Source organism: Oncorhynchus mykiss, chromosome 4 (assembly GCF_057628025.1).
Source record: "Oncorhynchus mykiss isolate SJ-2025 chromosome 4, ASM5762802v1, whole genome shotgun sequence".
Lineage (NCBI taxonomy): Eukaryota > Metazoa > Chordata > Actinopteri > Salmoniformes > Salmonidae > Oncorhynchus > Oncorhynchus mykiss.
The window spans coordinates 33,868,767-33,887,360 of record NC_143025.1 but is presented as its reverse complement, the minus strand read 5'-3'; the positions used below and the strand labels follow the sequence as shown (position 1 = coordinate 33,887,360).

Sequence of the window (18,594 nt, the reverse complement as noted above, 5' to 3'; positions counted from 1 at the left end):
CTCTGAATACATGGAATCGTGGGAACGCTGACTGGAGGACTGAAGTTGTGACATTTCTTCCCATCCTCTCCTTCTCAATATGCAGAGCGCCCTCTGCCTGTGAGTCTGCCTGTGACTGTGAGTCTGCCTGCCTGCCTGCCTGTTGCTCAATCTCATAGCTAGGCCTACATTGTTCAGTCTGACACCAGCTTTCGAAGTCCTTCTATTCCTACTGTAGAGAAAATTGGAAAGAGATCTAACTCCTGGTTATTAAGAGATCTTTCTTTATCTGGACGTGTACTTTTATCAAAATCTGAAGGTCTGTCCAGATTAGTTTATACCCCCCTTGCCTTGGATGTTCCTCTGTCAGTGACTATAATGGTTGATTCTAAATTATTTAACTTCTTATGGAGGAATAAACCTCATTATTTAAGAAAATATGTTGTAATATGTAGGACCCAAAGTGAGGGAGGGTTAAATGCTCTGGATTTTAAAACCTCCAATATAATTTTAAGATGAAATGGATATAAAACTATTTTTTTTAAATGATTGCATTTGGAATATCATCCCTGTAATATTCCAACAGATTGGTGGTCTAGAATTCTTACTCAAATGCAACTTTGATATGGGTAAAATCCCTATTAAGTTTGCAAACTTTCATAAACAAGTACTTCTATCTTGGAACCTCATGTACAAACACATTTTTTCCCCACATAGGTAATACAATCTGGAATAATAAAGACATAAAATACAAAAACAAGTCTTTATTTTTCCAGAACTGGTTTGACAGCAACATTATTTGGGTTAAACAATTAGTGAATAGTGATGGACAACTAACTATATGATTATCCAGAATTTATGAGGACAGACAATGTTACATTCACTCCTGAGGAGTATCAAATAGTTGTTAGAGCTGTCCCTAAAGGTGCTATTCTTCTTTTAGGAGAATATAACAATACTCCAAGAGCAACTGTTGAGGATTTTGTAGCCTCAATACAATTAGAAGGAATTGACATTTTAAACTATAATAACATGTATATAAGGAAACTATGTCAATATGTTACTATTCCCTCTGCTAAAATGTACTGGAATGCAGCCCTTGGACAAGTGAACTTGAACAAAGTTTTGTTGTTGTCTGGTAAATATTGTATATCTAATAAGGTGAAAGAAGTATCATTCAAACTCTTTCATAGAATCTACCCTGTAAAGACCTTTATTATACACAGATTTAAAATAGCTATTGATAACACATGTGTATTTTGTGGTTATGACCCAGAAACTCTTGACCATTTATTTTGGGACTGTTCTCATGTAAAGAAGATTTTGGAGTGAGTTAGAAGATTTTATTTTAAAACAAACGACTATTAATGTTTATCTGATAGACTGATATTATTTTATTTTGATCCAAATGAAATGGACCATGATTTAACTTTCATTGTTAATTTGTTTATCTTTCATGGAAGATTATTTATCCATAAAATGAAGTGGGCAGAGAACAACCGCCTTTTCACATTATTTAAGATCAAATTTAAATATTATTTTGAAATGATCAGTAAATGTAAAAACAAAAAAGCATGAATGTTGATATGTAATACCCTGTCTGTTAGGTTTATGTACTCTTGTTTGTATATTTCTGTTTTTTTTTGTGTGTATTTGTTTTGTATTTGTTGTGTTCATAATTCAAAATAAATAAATAAAAAGCTCTTTGCTGTGTAGTCACGTGGGTCGCGTCAGCCAGGCTGTACCGATGCTTGAATGAAATGTAGGCAATCTATTAAAATACTTATCAAGTTCAAATTTATTTGCACCCACATACTGTAACAGTCAATACCAAACAGGAATGCATGGGCATGACAAATAGCATATCATAAATTTGACAATGCACATTTATATAACGATAAGGTAAAATATCATATATCATTGACAAAGTTAATAAATTGACAAACCATGATATGCATGTCATAGCGCTTTACCACATGTGGGACGATAATGCTCCCAACATCAAGTTGTAGACAAGAGTGCGAGTTTGTATAATATATTTATATACAATGGGGTACAAAATTATTGGCACCCTTGATAAAGATGAACAATAATGACTGTCTACATAAAATAAATAATGCAAATACTGATCTATATTGTACGTTCAAAGAAATTAGGAAATTATATTATACTTATACAATTTCTCAGGGAAAGAGATTTAGTTTAACAAGTAATAATAGTGTTTCTCAAAAAGGTAGGGGCCCAAAATTATTGACACCCCTAAATGACACAATACATTACTTAACATTAATTTCTATTTGGCACAAAATAATCTGAAACACAACCAAAACGAACGGCACATTCAACAAATCTGATCTAACAAAGTGGATATTTGTCAAATCCGTAATGATGTATGTATTGTAACAGGTCCACAATGGTTGGTTACTTAAGTCTACATTTACATTTTGGTCATTTAGCACAGGGGTTCTCAAACTTTTTCATTCGGGCCCCCCTTTCAGCATTGGGGAACATCACGCACAAGCATTGGGCACAAGCATTGTTCATGACACAAACCGTTCACACCCCTCTTGTTGGTGGAAAGAATTTAGCAGGAATAAAGTTTATTTCCTGCAATCCCCCCCCCCCCCCCCCCCCTAAAAAAATCAAGGGGTGCAAAGAAAGTTATGCCGTTTTAAAGCAAATGTTCTTGTATTTCTATGCATTTTCCATGTCTAATGTGTATTCGTGTAATATTTGAGTGACAAAAGAATGTCAACAATATCTATGGGCTAAAACAACGAAATAAAAATATGCTAGTTAATCTGGACATTTCTGACAAGTTATAAATAGACAAGAGAAACTGATGATGCACTACCCAATTTCAAAATTGCAACTTGCACATTTTATTATAAACATTTTCAAGAGCAAGTTTAAAGCTGGACTGAGTTACTTTAATATATATATATATATATATATACACACAGCACATTCGGAAAGTATTGAGACCCCTTCCTTTTTCAACATTTTGTTACAACCTTATAGGAAAATGGATTAAAAACAAATCCTCATCAATCTACACACAATACCCCATAATGACAAAGCTAAAAACAATTTTTAGACATTTTTGCAAATGTATTAAAAATAAAACTGAAATACCTTATTTACATAAGTATTCAGACCCTTTGCCTTGAGACTCAAAATTGAGCTAAAATGCATCCTGCTTCCTTTGATCATCCTTAAGATGTTTCTACAACTTGAGCGATCAGGACCTCTTACTCGGGCGAAGGTTCACCATCCAACAGGACAACGACCCTAAGCACAGACAAGACAACGCAGGAGTGCCTTCGGAACAAGCCTCTGAATGTCCTTGAGTGGCCCAGCCAGAGCCCGGACTTGAACCCGATCGAACATCTCTGGAGAGACCTGAAATAGTTGTGCAGAGACACTCCCCACCCAACCTGACAGAGCTTGACAGGATCTGCAAAGAATGGGTGTGCCAAGTTTGTAGTGTCAGACCCACGAATGCTCAAGGCTGTAATCACTGCTAAAGGTGCTTAAACAAAGTACTGAGAAAAGGGTCTGAATACTTATGTAAAGTTGATCATTTAGTTTATTGTTTTTATACATTTGCATACATTTCTAAAAAGCTGTCATTAAAAACTTTTTGCATTATTGGGTATTGTGTGAAGCTTGATGAGGGAAAAATAATTGAATCCATTTTAGAATAAGGCTGTAATGTAACAAAATGTGGAAAAAGTCAAGGGGTCTGAATACTTACCAAATGCACTGTATATATCAGTAGTTATCCAATAGGAAACATTCTTCAGTATCCGTTGTAAACTGTGGGGGGGGGGGGGGGGGGGGGGGGGCGACCTCTCGCACACCAGTTTGGAAACCACTGGTTTAGCAGACTCTTATGCAGAGCAACTTACAGTCAGTGCACATTAGACTCAATGCAAATATTTTACATTCCAGTATATTACAGTTTTCCCATTTAGAATAATTTAGCCAGATGGGTGAACATTGGATTTACATTGCTTGGAATATGGTGGAAATGTATCATAACAGCTTATTGTATGACTTGTTGGTCACAGTAAAAAAAAAGCTTTTGTCCATGAGGATGAAAAACTGAGGGGGCTAACATAGTATAGTTAACAAAAAAATAGGAAAGGACTGTAAATAACTCCACAAAACATTAAGAGGAAGGATTGGTCTCTATAAAACATGTTAACTTTATTGCTTAAAGAATACAACTTTATAGAAGGCATGTGAATGTGTATCACACCTAGAGGTTACCAATCTTTGCATTTTTAAACAATTCACCACACATTCACAATGCAACTTTTTCCTTCCACACTGGAGAAAAAAAAGGGTGCGCCCCAAATGGCACCCTATTCCCTACATGGTGCACTACTTTTAACTAGAACTAAAGTATTATGCACTAAAGGAAATAGGCTGACATTTGGGGTGCAAACAAAAACAGATTAAGCCAAGATAAAGCATTTTTCCAAAGTGCAAGTTACCATCAGCATTGTGAACAGTAACCTGAGTGCACACTGCACCCAAGTCTCTTTGTTCTACACATGGAACATACACCTTGGCCTCATCTCATATGCTCAGGGTTGTTAAGTTGTGTCCCACATTGCACCCTATTCCATATATAGTGCACTATGACCAAGGCCAATTGGGTTCTGGTAAAAAAGTATTGCACTACATAGGAAAGAGGTTGCCATTTGGGAAGCAACCTATATATTTGGTTCTATGAGTCAAAAATATTCTGAAATGAGTAGCTAATCAATTAGCAATACTGTAGGTGAACATAAGAAAAAAAGCATCAACCTACTTTGATAACGACGGAACTAAAATAAAACAAAAATCATTTTCAAACCCAATTTTACAAATCAAATACATATTCACAACCCCCCTAAGTGTTTCAGAAATATTGTGTGCATCCCAAATGGCACCCTATTCCCATTATAGTGCAATACTTGACCAGGGCCTATAGGGTTCTGGTCAAATGTAATGCACTATATAGGACATAGGATGCTGTTTTAGACACATCCGTCCTGTTAAACAAACATACAAAGAAGGGGGTAAGGAACTATTTATGTCAAAACTACTACCAAAAAAGGACCACAAACGGGTAGGAGGAATAAGTAAAGCCCACCTTTGGCAAAGAGTGAGGAGCTGTTCTCCTGAACCCCCCAAATAATCTAGTAGAAACAATCTAAAGGAGCAGTACCTGAACTGTACTAATGTTCTTTTCTCAACATAGCCAAAACCATGATACTTTTTTTCCAATACACTTTCTACCTTCAGCATGTTCCATTCTACCTTGCATCCAACAATAATCTCCAAATCACACAGCACATGACAATTCCATGACGGAGTTAACATTTGATTTGTGATTGGCAAAAATAAAATATTTCAGCTGAGTGGAGGTAATGCTTGAAAATGCATCTTTATCCAAATAAGTGCATTTTCAGATACTACTGTCAAATTCAAAAAAAATATGTCTATCTATATAGCTTGAAACTGTCCGTAACAACATGTACGCCTGATACTGGACTGGTGGGATTAGGCGCATTATGCCTCTGCATAGCTCAGATCTCTACCAATGAGAGCGTTGGAAGAGAGAGGGCTGCTTGCTGACACTGTCCAAAGAAAAGGGATATGGCCTGGGTCGTGTTCAATAGGCACGAAACAGGGAGAAAACAGCCCGGAACAGGGTGGTAGCCTACTATCTGTAGTGATCCAATAAGAAACGCTTGCTTCCAGTATCCATTGCAAAATGTTTTGCTACGGTGTGCCCTTATGAAGATGACCCTGCCTTCTTGTTGTTGCCCAAATTCCAGGCCCCAGGGGTCATCATCTTCATCATCACATGTCATCCTCGTCATCCTCGTCCAGTGAGGAGCCAGCCTGCTGTCCAGCACTGGCAGATGCTGCAGCCAACTGGGCCTGCTGGGCAGCCTGCTGCATCTGGAGCCACTCCTGCTGGGCTAGCTCTGCTTGCTGCTGCCGTGCCTGGAACATAATAAACAGGTTAGTCAGGGTTAGTGATTCAGGTTGTGTGTAACACCACAACTCTATGCATATACTGTCCCCCACCAGAGACCGGGGTTCACTTCCCAGTCCAGGCTCTCATTTTTGTACCTTCTCTCCTGTAGAAACTGGTGTTGGGAATTGACATGTTCATGTGTGAAGGGTATTAATCAAAGATGAGATCATCAGGCAATGTACACTTACCACGTGATCTGTGTGTGAAAGTGTAGAGTCAGACATGCAACAGGAAATGGTCTGACTCCTATTAGGTTATGCAACTTGAACCTCCTAACACAGGTTATCAGTCTTGATCTTATTACTGTGTCTTGATAGCCTGGTCCCAGATTGTTTTGGGCTGACAGCTTAGTCCCAGATCAGTTTTTGCTTTTGCCAACTTTATTGTGGCATGACAGCACAAAGAGAATAGCACTCAGACTACAAACTTGAACATTACCTTAGCAAAGAGTTCCTGTTGTTGTCTAAGGAGCTCTTCCTCTGGTATACCCAGGTTTTCCAGGCGAGAGCTGGCCTTTCTCCTCTTAAGTGCTACAGTTTTACATTCCTGCAAGACATCCTTCACCTCTGTGATGTACGACGCAAAACCCAGGCTTTCAAGTGCTGTGGAAAATTATGAATACAAGGTTAGGGGGGGGAAACTGAAAACTATCTTGTCACTTGATTATTGAGGACCTAATAGTGCACAGCTAGCCTGGATTGAGATATGATTGTTTTGAGCTGGTAAGACAGAACAAAATGTGGGACCAGGCTAGTTTATTGCTAACAGACATCAACTTCAAAACACATGGCAAGAATGGGAAACACCCACACAGTACAATAATGCATTGAAATATGTTGGCACTGACTAGATAAAGACAATAATCACTAACCATTAATAACATGTTCAGGAGATATAGTCTTCTTTTCAGACTTGTTACATATTTCATTCGCCTCTGATGAAATTAGATGTATGAACTCTGTGCAACAGTTCACAACAAGTTCTCTCGCATCGTTGGCAACCCGTACGTTGGGCAAAGTTTCTTTGATCATTTTGTTGATAGCTGCCCTGGGAATGGTGAGGTCGTCATCGTTTCCCGACGAAGAAGCCATCGTATTCCAGACAACTAGCAAGCTTGTCAAGTTAACGTAGTACAAACGAAACTGGAAGAAAGCCTTGCGTTGATAGTAGGGTTTCGTAGCGGTCTTTGCGTTGAACAATGTCGTGAGTTAGAAGCTAACATTAACGTTAGCTAGTTAGCCGAACTCGGAGTAGTTGGTTTCGAAAAGTTATTATACTAAACAACGTTTTCTATGTATAGTAAACTAGACAATTGCCCATTGACACAGCACACCATAATGCTACTGCAGATGTAACGGAAAAGTCAACGTAAATATGATGGCGAGGAGAAAACTAGCTATCGAGTTACGTTAGCTATGGTCCCTCTCGCAACGTCGTTAGCTAGCAACAACATTGCTTTGCAGCGGCTTTTGAGGACATAGCTACGCTAGCAAGCGTTTCGTTGGGATCATTTCGTAACGCAGTGCTGATCCCCCCCCAAAAAATGTCAAACAAAATATTGTATGCACTGAAAGATAATTGCTGTTCCTTTATCGCCCGAATTAAATACTTTAATTAATTTATTATCTTATGTATGCTTCATCAGCACTGAAATGTCTCCGGAAACGACTCCACGCGAACAAAATCCATATCCGGTATATATTTTTTTTCACAGTGCCTGTGCTGCCGACCAAAGACACATGTCGCCGTCTACTGTATTGGAGGCGAAATAATACTGTCATAAAAATGTGGGCCAAGACTACAAGTAGACCTATGGCTAGAATACTTGGATTTGCAAGATCATTTCGCTTTCCACATTAGACTGAAACAAGAGTTGCTGTGGACTTTTACCATATTCGTTTCATCACGTCACCATATTCCTATTTTGTGTTTGTTCAGACAAACAAAAAGTGGATATAATAATGCTTAGGTCATTTTTAATATTGGATTACAGGGCCTTTGAATGCTAGTGCAATATAACCTCTGAATCATTACTGACTCAGTAGATAACATTGTTACATAATTGGATCTCCACACAATTTATCAGTGGATCCTTTTATTGTAGGCTCTGTCAATACAAAAGTCTATTGAGATTACCCAGTAAAAATAAAATAAAAAATTCAAAGGTAACTTTTCCGTCAGCATTTGAAGCTGTACATTTTCAACATAAACACTCTTCAAGACACAACCATTAAACTTTTATGTTGCTTTATAATTGATAATAAAAAAGGTAATTAATTTGATCATTTGATCACAAAATGTTGTGTTTAATGATTTTGCCACTGTCATTTTTTGTTCTGCTTATGGAGCATAAAAGGGTGCATATAGTGAAGGCTTTAAAAGGCTTGAAGGGAGTATCATGTATCAGGGATAGGGATATCATGTGGACGTGGAAGTTTGTGGTCTATCTGTACTCTGCAAAGTAACATACAGTTCATGCGGAAAGTATGTAGACCCCATGACTTTTTCAACATTTTGTTACCTTACAGCCTTATTCTAAAATTGATTAAATGTTTTTTTGTCCTCATCAATCTACACACAATACCCCATAATGACAAAGTGAAAACAGGTGGTGGTTGCAAATGTATAAAAAAAATAGAAAACAGAAGTACATGATTTACATAAATATTCAGACCATTTGCTATGAGACTCAAAATTGAGCTCAGGTGCATCCTGTTTCCATTGATCATCCTTTAGATGTCTCTACAACTTGATTGTAGTCCGTCTTTGAGAAATTTAATTCATTGGTCATGATTTGGAAAGGCACACACCTGTCTATATAAGGTCCCACAGGTGACAACGCATGTCAGAGCAAAAACCAAGCCATGAGGTCGAAGGAATTGCCGTAGAAGGGCCTTGGTCAGGGAGGTGACCAAGAACCCGATGGTCACTCTGACAGAGCTCCAGAGTTTCTCTGTGGAGATGGGAGAACCTTCCAGAAGGACAACAATCTCTGCAGCACTCCACCAATCAGGTCTTTATGGTAGAGTGTCCAGACTGAAGCCACTCCTCAGTAAAAGGCACATGGTTTTATAACGGCGCCGGATGAGATGGCTGCCGTTTTATGGTCCCCTAACCAATTGTGCGATTGTGTGTTTTTTGCGTTATTGTAACTTATTTTGTACATAAGAGACAGTAGCAGAAACATTATAACTGAAAAGAGCTTCTAGATATCAGGACAGTGATTACTCACCCCCTAATGGAAGAATCATTTTTGTTTATTTTAGCATTTTTTATTATTTACATATACACTACCGTTCAAAAGTTTGGGGTCACTTAGAAATGTCCTTGATTTTGAAGGAAAAACACATTTTCTGTCCATTAAAACAACATCAAATTGATCAGAAATACAGTGTATACATTGTTAATGTTGTAAATGACTATTGTAGTTGGAAACAGCAGATTTTTAATGGAATATCTACAGGGAACACTCATGCCCAGGGAACACTCAAATGGTGATAGACCCGTGGCAGAGCAGGGAAGGGTGTTGCGGGCGTATTCCACCCACACAAGCTTCTGGCTCCAGGTGGTGGGGTTGGCGGAGACCAGGCAGCGCAGAGTAGTCTCGAGGTCCTGGTTGGCTCGCTCCAACTGGCCATTGGACTGGGGGTGGAACCCAGAGGACAGGCTGGCCGACGACCCACTGAGGGTGCAGAACGCCTTCCAGAACCAGGACGAGAACTGAGGCCCCCGGTCGGAGACATGTCCACGGGCAGTCCATGGATCCGGAAGGCGTGCTGCACCATGAGCTGGGCTGTCTCCTTGGCTGAGGGTAGTTTGGGAAGAGGAATGAAGTGGGCAGCTTTGGAAAACCGGTCGACCACCCGTGATGAAATCCAGGGATATGTCGGACCAGGGAAGGTGAGGTAAAGTCAGTAGATGCAGAAGACCAACCGGAGCTTGCCGAAGAGTCTTGTTCTGAGCACAGACCATGCAGGCAGTGACAAACGCGCCAACATCCAGAACCAAAGTAGGCCACCAATAGCGTTGCTGCACAAAGGCCAGGGTCCGACGGGAGACCGGGTGACAGGCAAGCCTGGAGGATTGGGCCCACTCCAGGACCGCAGAACGGACAGCGTCAGGCAAAAACGTCCAGTTATCTGTGCCCACCCCAGGGTTCAGCTGGGACTGCTGCGCCTCCCGGACCTGTTTCCCTATATCCCAGCTGAATGCCGTCACCAGGCACGAGGTGGGAAGGATGGTCTCGGGCACCAGGGTGGTAAGCGTGGGGCTATAGTGGCGAGACAGGGCATATTGCCGGCAGGTAAGAGAGGGAAAAGTTGGACCCGAGTAAACAGCAGGGCCCATCTCTCTTGCCTGGAGTTGAGGCGCTTGGCGGCGCGGCGTTACTCCAGGTTTTTGTGGTCGGTCCACGTAATGAACAGATGTTCCGCCCCTTCCAGCCAGAGCCTCCATTCCTCCAATGCCATCTTCACCGCGAGAAGCTCTCGATTCCCCACATCATAGTTCCTCTCCATGGCGTTGAGGTGGAGGGAGAAGAAGGCACAGTGATGCAGCTTATGGTCCAGGACAGAATGTTGGGACAGGACAGCCCCTACTACGACATCCGAAGCATCGGCCTCCACCACAAACTGACGGGAAGGGTCAGGATGAGCCAGGATAGGAGCAATGGCGAAGCAGTTTTTGAGGTCCCAGAATGCCGGGTCAGCAGCAGTTGACCACGAGGTGAGTGCAGACACGGGGGATGCCAGGGTGCTGTATCCACAGATAAAGCAGCGATAAAAGTTGGAAAATTTGGAAACGTTGCTGCTGCACTCTGGACGTAGGCGGAGGCAAATCCACCACCTCTCTCACCTTCCCGCAATCTATCTGGACACTCCCAGAAGAGATTATGTAACCCAGAAAGGGGATGGTGGAGCGATGGAACCCGCACTTCTCCGCCTTCACAAACATCTGATTCTCCAGAAGGCGTTGAAGTACCTGTCGGACGTGGAGCATGTGTTCTTGTGGGGGGCGGGAGAAGACGAGGATGTCATCAATGTAGACAAATTTTACGGAGAACATCATTTACCAGAGCCTGGAACACAGCAGGGGAATTGGTGAGGCTAAAAGGCATGACCAGATACTCGTGGCCACTGGCCATGTTGAAGGCAGTCTTCCACTTGTCCCCCTCTCGTATCCACACCAGGTGGTAGGTGTTCCATAGATCCAGCTTGAAAACCACAGTGGCCCCCTGGAGCGGCTCTAAGGCAGAGGAAATGACTGGTAGCAGGTAACGGTTCTTAACCGTAAGTGAGTCCCTGGTAGTCAATGCACAGGCACAAGGTCTTGTCCTTCTTCTCCACAAAGAAGAACCCTGCTCCAGTCGGAGAGGAAGAGGGACGGATAAATCCAGTAGCTAGGGAGTCCCCAATGTAGTCCTCAATGTAGTCCTCCATAGCCTTGGTTTCAGGTCCCGACAGTGAGTACAGATGCTCCCGGGGCAGCGTGGTGCTGGGACTTGCTGAACACCTCCAGGAGGTCCTGGTACTCCGCGGGAATGGCGGAGAGATCAGGAAACACCTCCGAGGCCCCAGGAAGACGTCCCGGGGCAGGTTGAGCCAACTTCAGACAATGGGCGTGGCAGAATGGCCTCCAGCCCATGATGGCACCAGTAGACCAGTGTATGAGTGGGTTGCGTTGCTGGAACCAGGAGAATCCCAAAACCACAGGGATCTGGGGGGACTTGATGAGCAGGAACTGAATGGTCTTGCTGTGATTCTCTGACATCTGTAGGTTGATGGGATGGGCTGAGTGGGGATGTTAAGCTCGGAAGCCTGTGTGGCGTCCAAAAATCTCTCATCGGCCCCAGAGTCAATGAGGACCTGGAGAGATTTGGACTGGTTTCCCCACAGTAGAATGACATGAAAAGGGGTGCAAGTAAGTGAAGCAGAAAAGTTCCCCATGTGGCCCACCAGAGTACTCGCTCCTACCGGTGAGCCTGGTCTTTTACCAGGCACGAGGACACAAAATGACCAAAAGTCCCTCAATACAGACAGCTCCTTGTGCTCCCGTTCCGATGGCGACAGCCCAGCCCTACCTAGTTGCGTGCGCTCGAGAAACAGTGCCTCGGTCCTCCACGGTGACTCTTGATAAAGTTGGGGAAATCTCGGGTGCTCTCGGCCATGGGACTGTCGGGGACTTCTGGGATGACTCAGAAGCGAGGTGGAATCCCTGGACGTGTGAGTGAAATTGAATTTCCTCTCCAACCGTCGGTCCCGCAATCTCCCATCGATGCGGCTGGTCAAAGTAACGAGGGAGTCGAAATCTGTGGGTAACTCCTGAGCCGCAAGCTCGTCCTTAACCTCCTCTGAAACGCCGTGCAGGAACATGTCGAACAGTGCTTACTGGATCCACACACTCTGCACTGCCAATGTACGGAAATCCACCGCATAGTCGGCCACAGTGCGCGCATCCTACCGGAGCTGGATTAGCTTCAGGGCAGCTTCTCTCCCGGAGAACAGGGCATCAAAGAACTTCCTCACCTCTCCCATAAACCCTTCCAGGCTCACGCATATGTAAGGCTGCTTTTCCCATACGGCGGTAGCCCAGGTGAGAGCCCTTCCAGACATCAGCGTGATGAGGTAGGCTATTTTGGAGTGATCCGAGGGGAAGGAGGAGGGCGGAAGCTCGAAAATGAGGGCACACTGAGATAAAAACGCCCAACAGGTGCTCGGCTCTCCATTAAAGCGTTCTGGAGGAGGTAACCGGGGCTTCTCGGGAAGGTGGAGTGGCCGGTGGGGCGGCCAATTCTTCGTACCTACCAATGGAAGCTCCTTGGGAAGAGATGACGTTGCGCAACTGGTCCGGGTCTGCTGGGTCAGTCATGGCTAGTACGTACTATCAGGTATGAAGGTAAGACCCAGATTCATACCACGTCGAAAAAACAATAGTTTAATATTCCAACAGTGGCAGGCAATAGACAGGCACGGCAGGCAGGGGTCAGTAAACCAGAGGTGGGGTAACAGTACTGGGCGGCAGGCAGGCTCCGGGTCAGGGTAAGGCAGAGGTCGTTAATCCAAGGGCAGGCAGAGTGGGCAGGGCAGGCAGAGTGGTCAGGCAGTTGAAATTGCTACATATTGCGTTTACATTTTGGTCAGTATAGATCTAAGGTAAGGCTTAAATTAAACCTGCCTAGAGGCAGGTTTAACTTCAGATGAATGGATCAGGTTTAACTTCAGATGAATGGATGTTGGCTCCCAGGTTGACCTTGGCAATGGAGGAAAATAGATTACCTGGACTAATTCAATGATTATCAAAGAGCAGCACCAAGGCCAGACAGAAGGGTGGTTATAGACAGGAGCAACCCACTGAATAATTTTGATTAAATCAAATTTCCGTGACCGTTTTTGCATGTACAACGAAACTGTAGATGACGTCATTTGTTTGCTTGAGCCAAGGCTTTCATCTAAAGACCCATTCCTCCTTCCCTACAAGTACTGATCACCTTGAGGTTTTTGGCATCTTGAACCTTCCATCGTGAAACAGGATATTTGTGTGGTGTAAGTAAACATGCAGAATAGTCCACAAAGTCTGCAGTGCTTTAAATGAAGTGAAAAACAATTACATCAAGTTCCCTGACGCTGCTGCCCAAGACAACTACAGTACAAGGCAGAGCTCTATGGATATGGGAACTTGCCATTGGCTGTATAGATATACCGTTCACGTTTCCCTCTACAGCAGATGGTGAGGAGTCCAGGAATCGTAAAAACTGGTTCTCAATAAATGTACAAAGTGTGTGCACTCCCAATTTGCAGTTCTCCAACATTGTTGCACAGATTTTCCAAAACTTCTCTTTGTATGCTCAGCTTGAAGGGGGACAACATAGTGGAATCATACTTGGTGACAGTGGGTATGCAGCACCCACTTTTTGTTCAACCCCTATCTTCATGCAATAGGGCCTAAGCAACAACGGTACAACCAAGCTCATATCCACACCAGAGGTGTCGTGGATCGCATGTTTGGTGTATGGAAGAGACATTTCCAGTGTCTCGGAAACACATTGCGCTTTCAACCAATAAGATGCTGCATTGTCATAATTGCAACAGCAGTGCTTCAGAATTACTGCAAACAGCATGGCTGCCCAGATCCTCACGTTGAAGATGAGGATGACCCAGATGTTTCCGTGGTTGAGGCAGATAATGACAGAAATGGACTAGCCTGCAGAAATGCTTTTGCTATGGAGCACTTCTCTCCCAAAGATAGCTCAAGTGATTGAAGCAAACAATATCCATGGATTGGTAACAAAGATGGTTTTAATTCACAAATGGAAATATCGGGACCCCTAAGAACATTGGTACTGCTTCTTCATGTTTTGCTCTTCCTCCTCTTCATTTATGCTTCTTTTAAATAATTGTCTCAGGAAATTCCATTGCCAGTTTCTCATGCATGCTCAGCCTTTTTGTCTTTGTCCTCTGGCCCAGGATATTGACACAGTCTTCACTCCTGGCTACTGCAGATGTAGCAGGCTGACCTTCATCCCGTCTTATCCCTTCCAAGCTATGGTGATCATTTGCCTCTAGAAAATTTACTGCATTATTGAGTTGAGTTCATTACAAGAATTGAGTTCATTACAGAATTTTTATTATGGGAGTGCAAGAGATGACTGACAACATTACATATTCGCTGCAGTGCGGGACTGGAACATGTTGAATGAATGTGTCCAACTAAATGAAGATTGGAGCGGACCCCCATCTGAACTGTCCAAATACCATCCAGGGGCTGCTTGCCATCAATAATCCCGGTCAACTAGTCCCCCAATTCATTTGTCTCTGGTCTCATTGGGTGTCCGCCACCAGTCTTGAAACACTCCCTGCGAGCAAGAACATTTGTCTTATTTAAGTAGGTTTTTATGTTTTTCCACAGGACATTGGAAAGACAAGAAACTATAAAATGATATTAGTAATTATGTATGATATTGTTTGTGTTACATTTCTGTCACACAAATAGATTTAGGCCCAACTGTGTTGTGTTACGCAAGAAAACAACCAAGCTCATATCCACACCAGAGGTGTCGTGGATCGCATGTTTGGTGTATGGAAGAGACATTTCCAGTGTCTCAGAAACACATTGCGCTTTCAACCAATAAGATGCTGCATTGTCATAATTGCAACAGCAGTGCTTCAGAATTACTGCAAACAGCATGGCTGCCCAGATCCTCACGTTGAAGATGAGGATGACCCAGATGTTTCCGTGGTTGAGGCAGATAATGACAGAAATGGACTAGCCTGCAGAAATGCTTTTGCTATGGAGCACTTCTCTCCCAAAGATAGCTCAAGTGATTGAAGCAAACAATATCCATGGATTGGTAACAAAGATGGTTTTAATTCACAAATGGAAATATCGGGACCCCTAAGAACATTGGTACTGCTTCTTCATGTTTTGCTCTTCCTCCTCTTCATTTATGCTTCTTTTAAATAATTGTCTCAGGAAATTCCATTGCCAGTTTCTCATGCATGCTCAGCCTTTTTGTCTTTGTCCTCTGGCCCAGGATATTGACACAGTCTTCACTCCTGGCTACTGCAGATGTAGCAGGCTGACCTTCATCCCGTCTTATCCCTTCCAAGCTATGGTGATCATTTGCCTCTAGAAAATTTACTGCAGTATTGAGTTGAGTTCATTACAAGAATTGAGTTCATTACAGAATTTTTATTATGGGAGTGCAAGAGATGACTGACAACATTACATATTCGCTGCAGTGCGGGACTGGAACATGTTGAATGAATGTGTCCAACTAAATGAAGATTGGAGCGGACCCCCATCTGAACTGTCCAAATACCATCCAGGGGCTGCTTGCCATCAATAATCCCGGTCAACTAGTCCCCCAATTCATTTGTCTCTGGTCTCATTGGGTGTCCGCCACCAGTCTTGAAACACTCCCTGCGAGCAAGAACATTTGTCTTATTTAAGTAGGTTTTTATGTTTTTCCACAGGACATTGGAAAGACAAGAAACTATAAAATGATATTAGTAATTATGTATGATATTGTTTGTGTTACATTTCTGTCACACAAATAGATTTAGGCCCAACTGTGTTGTGTTACGCAAGAAAACAACCAAGCTCATATCCACACCAGAGGTGTCGTGGATCGCATGTTTGGTGTATGGAAGAGACATTTCCAGTGTCTCAGAAACACATTGCGCTTTCAACCAATAAGATGCTGCATTGTCATAATTGCAACAGCAGTGCTTCAGAATTACTGCAAACAGCATGGCTGCCCAGATCCTCACGTTGAAGATGAGGATGACCCAGATGTTTCCGTGGTTGAGGCAGATAATGACAGAAATGGACTAGCCTGCAGAAATGCTTTTGCTATGGAGCACTTCTCTCCCAAAGATAGCTCAAGTGATTGAAGCAAACAATATCCATGGATTGGTAACAAAGATGGTTTTAATTCACAAATGGAAATATCGGGACCCCTAAGAACATTGGTACTGCTTCTTCATGTTTTGCTCTTCCTCCTCTTCATTTATGCTTCTTTTAAATAATTGTCTCAGGAAATTCCATTGCCAGTTTCTCATGCATGCTCAGCCTTTTTGTCTTTGTCCTCTGGCCCAGGATATTGACACAGTCTTCACTCCTGGCTACTGCAGATGTAGCAGGCTGACCTTCATCCCGTCTTATCCCTTCCAAGCTATGGTGATCATTTGCCTCTAGAAAATTTACTGCATTATTGAGTTGAGTTCATTACAAGAATTGAGTTCATTACAGAATTTTTATTATGGGAGTGCAAGAGATGACTGACAACATTACATATTCGCTGCAGTGCGGGACTGGAACATGTTGAATGAATGTGTCCAACTAAATGAAGATTGGAGCGGACCCCCATCTGAACTGTCCAAATACCATCCAGGGGCTGCTTGCCATCAATAATCCCGGTCAACTAGTCCCCCAATTCATTTGTCTCTGGTCTCATTGGGTGTCCGCCACCAGTCTTGAAACACTCCCTGCGAGCAAGAACATTTGTCTTATTTAAGTAGGTTTTTATGTTTTTCCACAGGACATTGGAAAGACAAGAAACTATAAAATGATATTAGTAATTATGTATGATATTGTTTGTGTTACATTTCTGTCACACAAATAGATTTATGCCCAACTGTGTTGTGTTACGCAAGAAAACAACCAAGCTCATATCCACACCAGAGGTGTCGTGGATCGCATGTTTGGTGTATGGAAGAGACATTTCCAGTGTCTCAGAAACACATTGCGCTTTCAACCAATAAGATGCTGCATTGTCATAATTGCAACAGCAGTGCTTCAGAATTACTGCAAACAGCATGGCTGCCCAGATCCTCACGTTGAAGATGAGGATGACCCAGATGTTTCCGTGGTTGAGGCAGATAATGACAGAAATGGACTAGCCTGCAGAAATGCTTTTGCTATGGAGCACTTCTCTCCCAAAGATAGCTCAAGTGATTGAAACAAACAATATCCATGGATTGGTAACAAAGATGGTTTTAATTCACAAATGGAAATATCGGGACCCCTAAGAACATTGGTACTGCTTCTTCATGTTTTGCTCTTCCTCCTCTTCATTTATGCTTCTTTTAAATAATTGTCTCAGGAAATTCCATTGCCAGTTTCTCATGCATGCTCAGCCTTTTTGTCTTTGTCCTCTGGCCCAGGATATTGACACAGTCTTCACTCCTGGCTACTGCAGATGTAGCAGGCTGACCTTCATCCCATCTTATCCCTTCCAAGCTATGGTGATCATTTGCCTCTAGAAAATTTACTGCATTATTGAGTTGAGTTCATTACAAGAATTGAGTTCATTACAGAATTTTTATTATGGGAGTGCAAGAGATGACTGACAACATTACATATTCGCTGCAGTGCGGGACTGGAACATGTTGAATGAATGTGTCCAACTAAATGAAGATTGGAGCGAACCCCCATCTGAACTGTCCAAATACCATCCAGGGGCTGCTTGCCATCAATAATCCCGGTCAACTAGTCCCCCAATTCATTTGTCTCTGGTCTCATTGGGTGTCCGCCACCAGTCTTGAAACACTCCCTGAGAGCAAGAACATTTGTCTTATTTAAGTAGGTTTTTATGTTTTTCCACAGGACATTGGAAAGACAAGAAACTATAAAAATGATATTAGTAATTATGTATGATATTGTTTGTGTTACATTTCTGTCACACAAATAGATTTAGGCTCAACTGTGTTGTGTTACGCAAGAAAACTAACATTTAAAAGGGACTCTGATTTGTAAAAGTGGACCAAGAATAAATACAGTATCTTACCTGAAGTTGTTGTAGTGTCATTTTGTTTACTTTTTACTTAGAATTTAATTCATTACAAATGTTTACCACAATTAACACAGTTTAACACAATTCGCTTCAAGGGTTCAAGGAATTCCTCTGTCCTTTGTTTGTGTCAAGCAAACACTTTACTTGACACAGTCATAATCATGTCATAATATGTCATAACAGCTGACATAATGTGACATAACCTATCAAACCCTACAAAAATGTCAATAATTATAGTCCACATAATAATTCACATTTCCTGTTGCTGCAGGATTATTTTCCT

The 18,594-nt window shown here is 42.3% G+C and overlaps 1 protein-coding gene across 1 annotated transcript; it reads right to left on the bottom strand.

The window, feature by feature from the left end:
* Window positions 1-4,166: 4,166 nt before the first annotated feature.
* On the bottom strand, window positions 4,167-7,770 carry LOC110521724 (protein Dr1). The gene is made up of 3 exons (XM_021599527.3): window positions 6,891-7,770; window positions 6,458-6,621; window positions 4,167-5,985 (listed from the first exon to the last, which is right to left on the bottom strand). The coding sequence occupies exons 1-3, from the start codon at window positions 7,108-7,110 to the stop codon at window positions 5,839-5,841; spliced, it is 531 nt and encodes a 176-aa protein (XP_021455202.1). The 5' UTR covers window positions 7,111-7,770; the 3' UTR covers window positions 4,167-5,838.
* Window positions 7,771-18,594: the final 10,824 nt, after the last annotated feature.

Excerpts from the sequence above, each read along its gene's own strand:
- LOC110521724 (XM_021599527.3), bottom strand. The coding sequence starts at position 7,110 with ATGGCTTCTTCGTCGGGAAACGATGACGACCTCACCATTCCCAGGGCA. Across the intron at positions 6,622-6,890 it reads TCCTGAACATGTTATTAATG|CACTTGAAAGCCTGGGTTTT; the intron begins GTTAGTGATTAT and ends AATTTTCCACAG. Across the intron at positions 5,986-6,457 it reads AACAGGAACTCTTTGCTAAG|GCACGGCAGCAGCAAGCAGA; the intron begins GTAATGTTCAAG and ends ATTATGTTCCAG.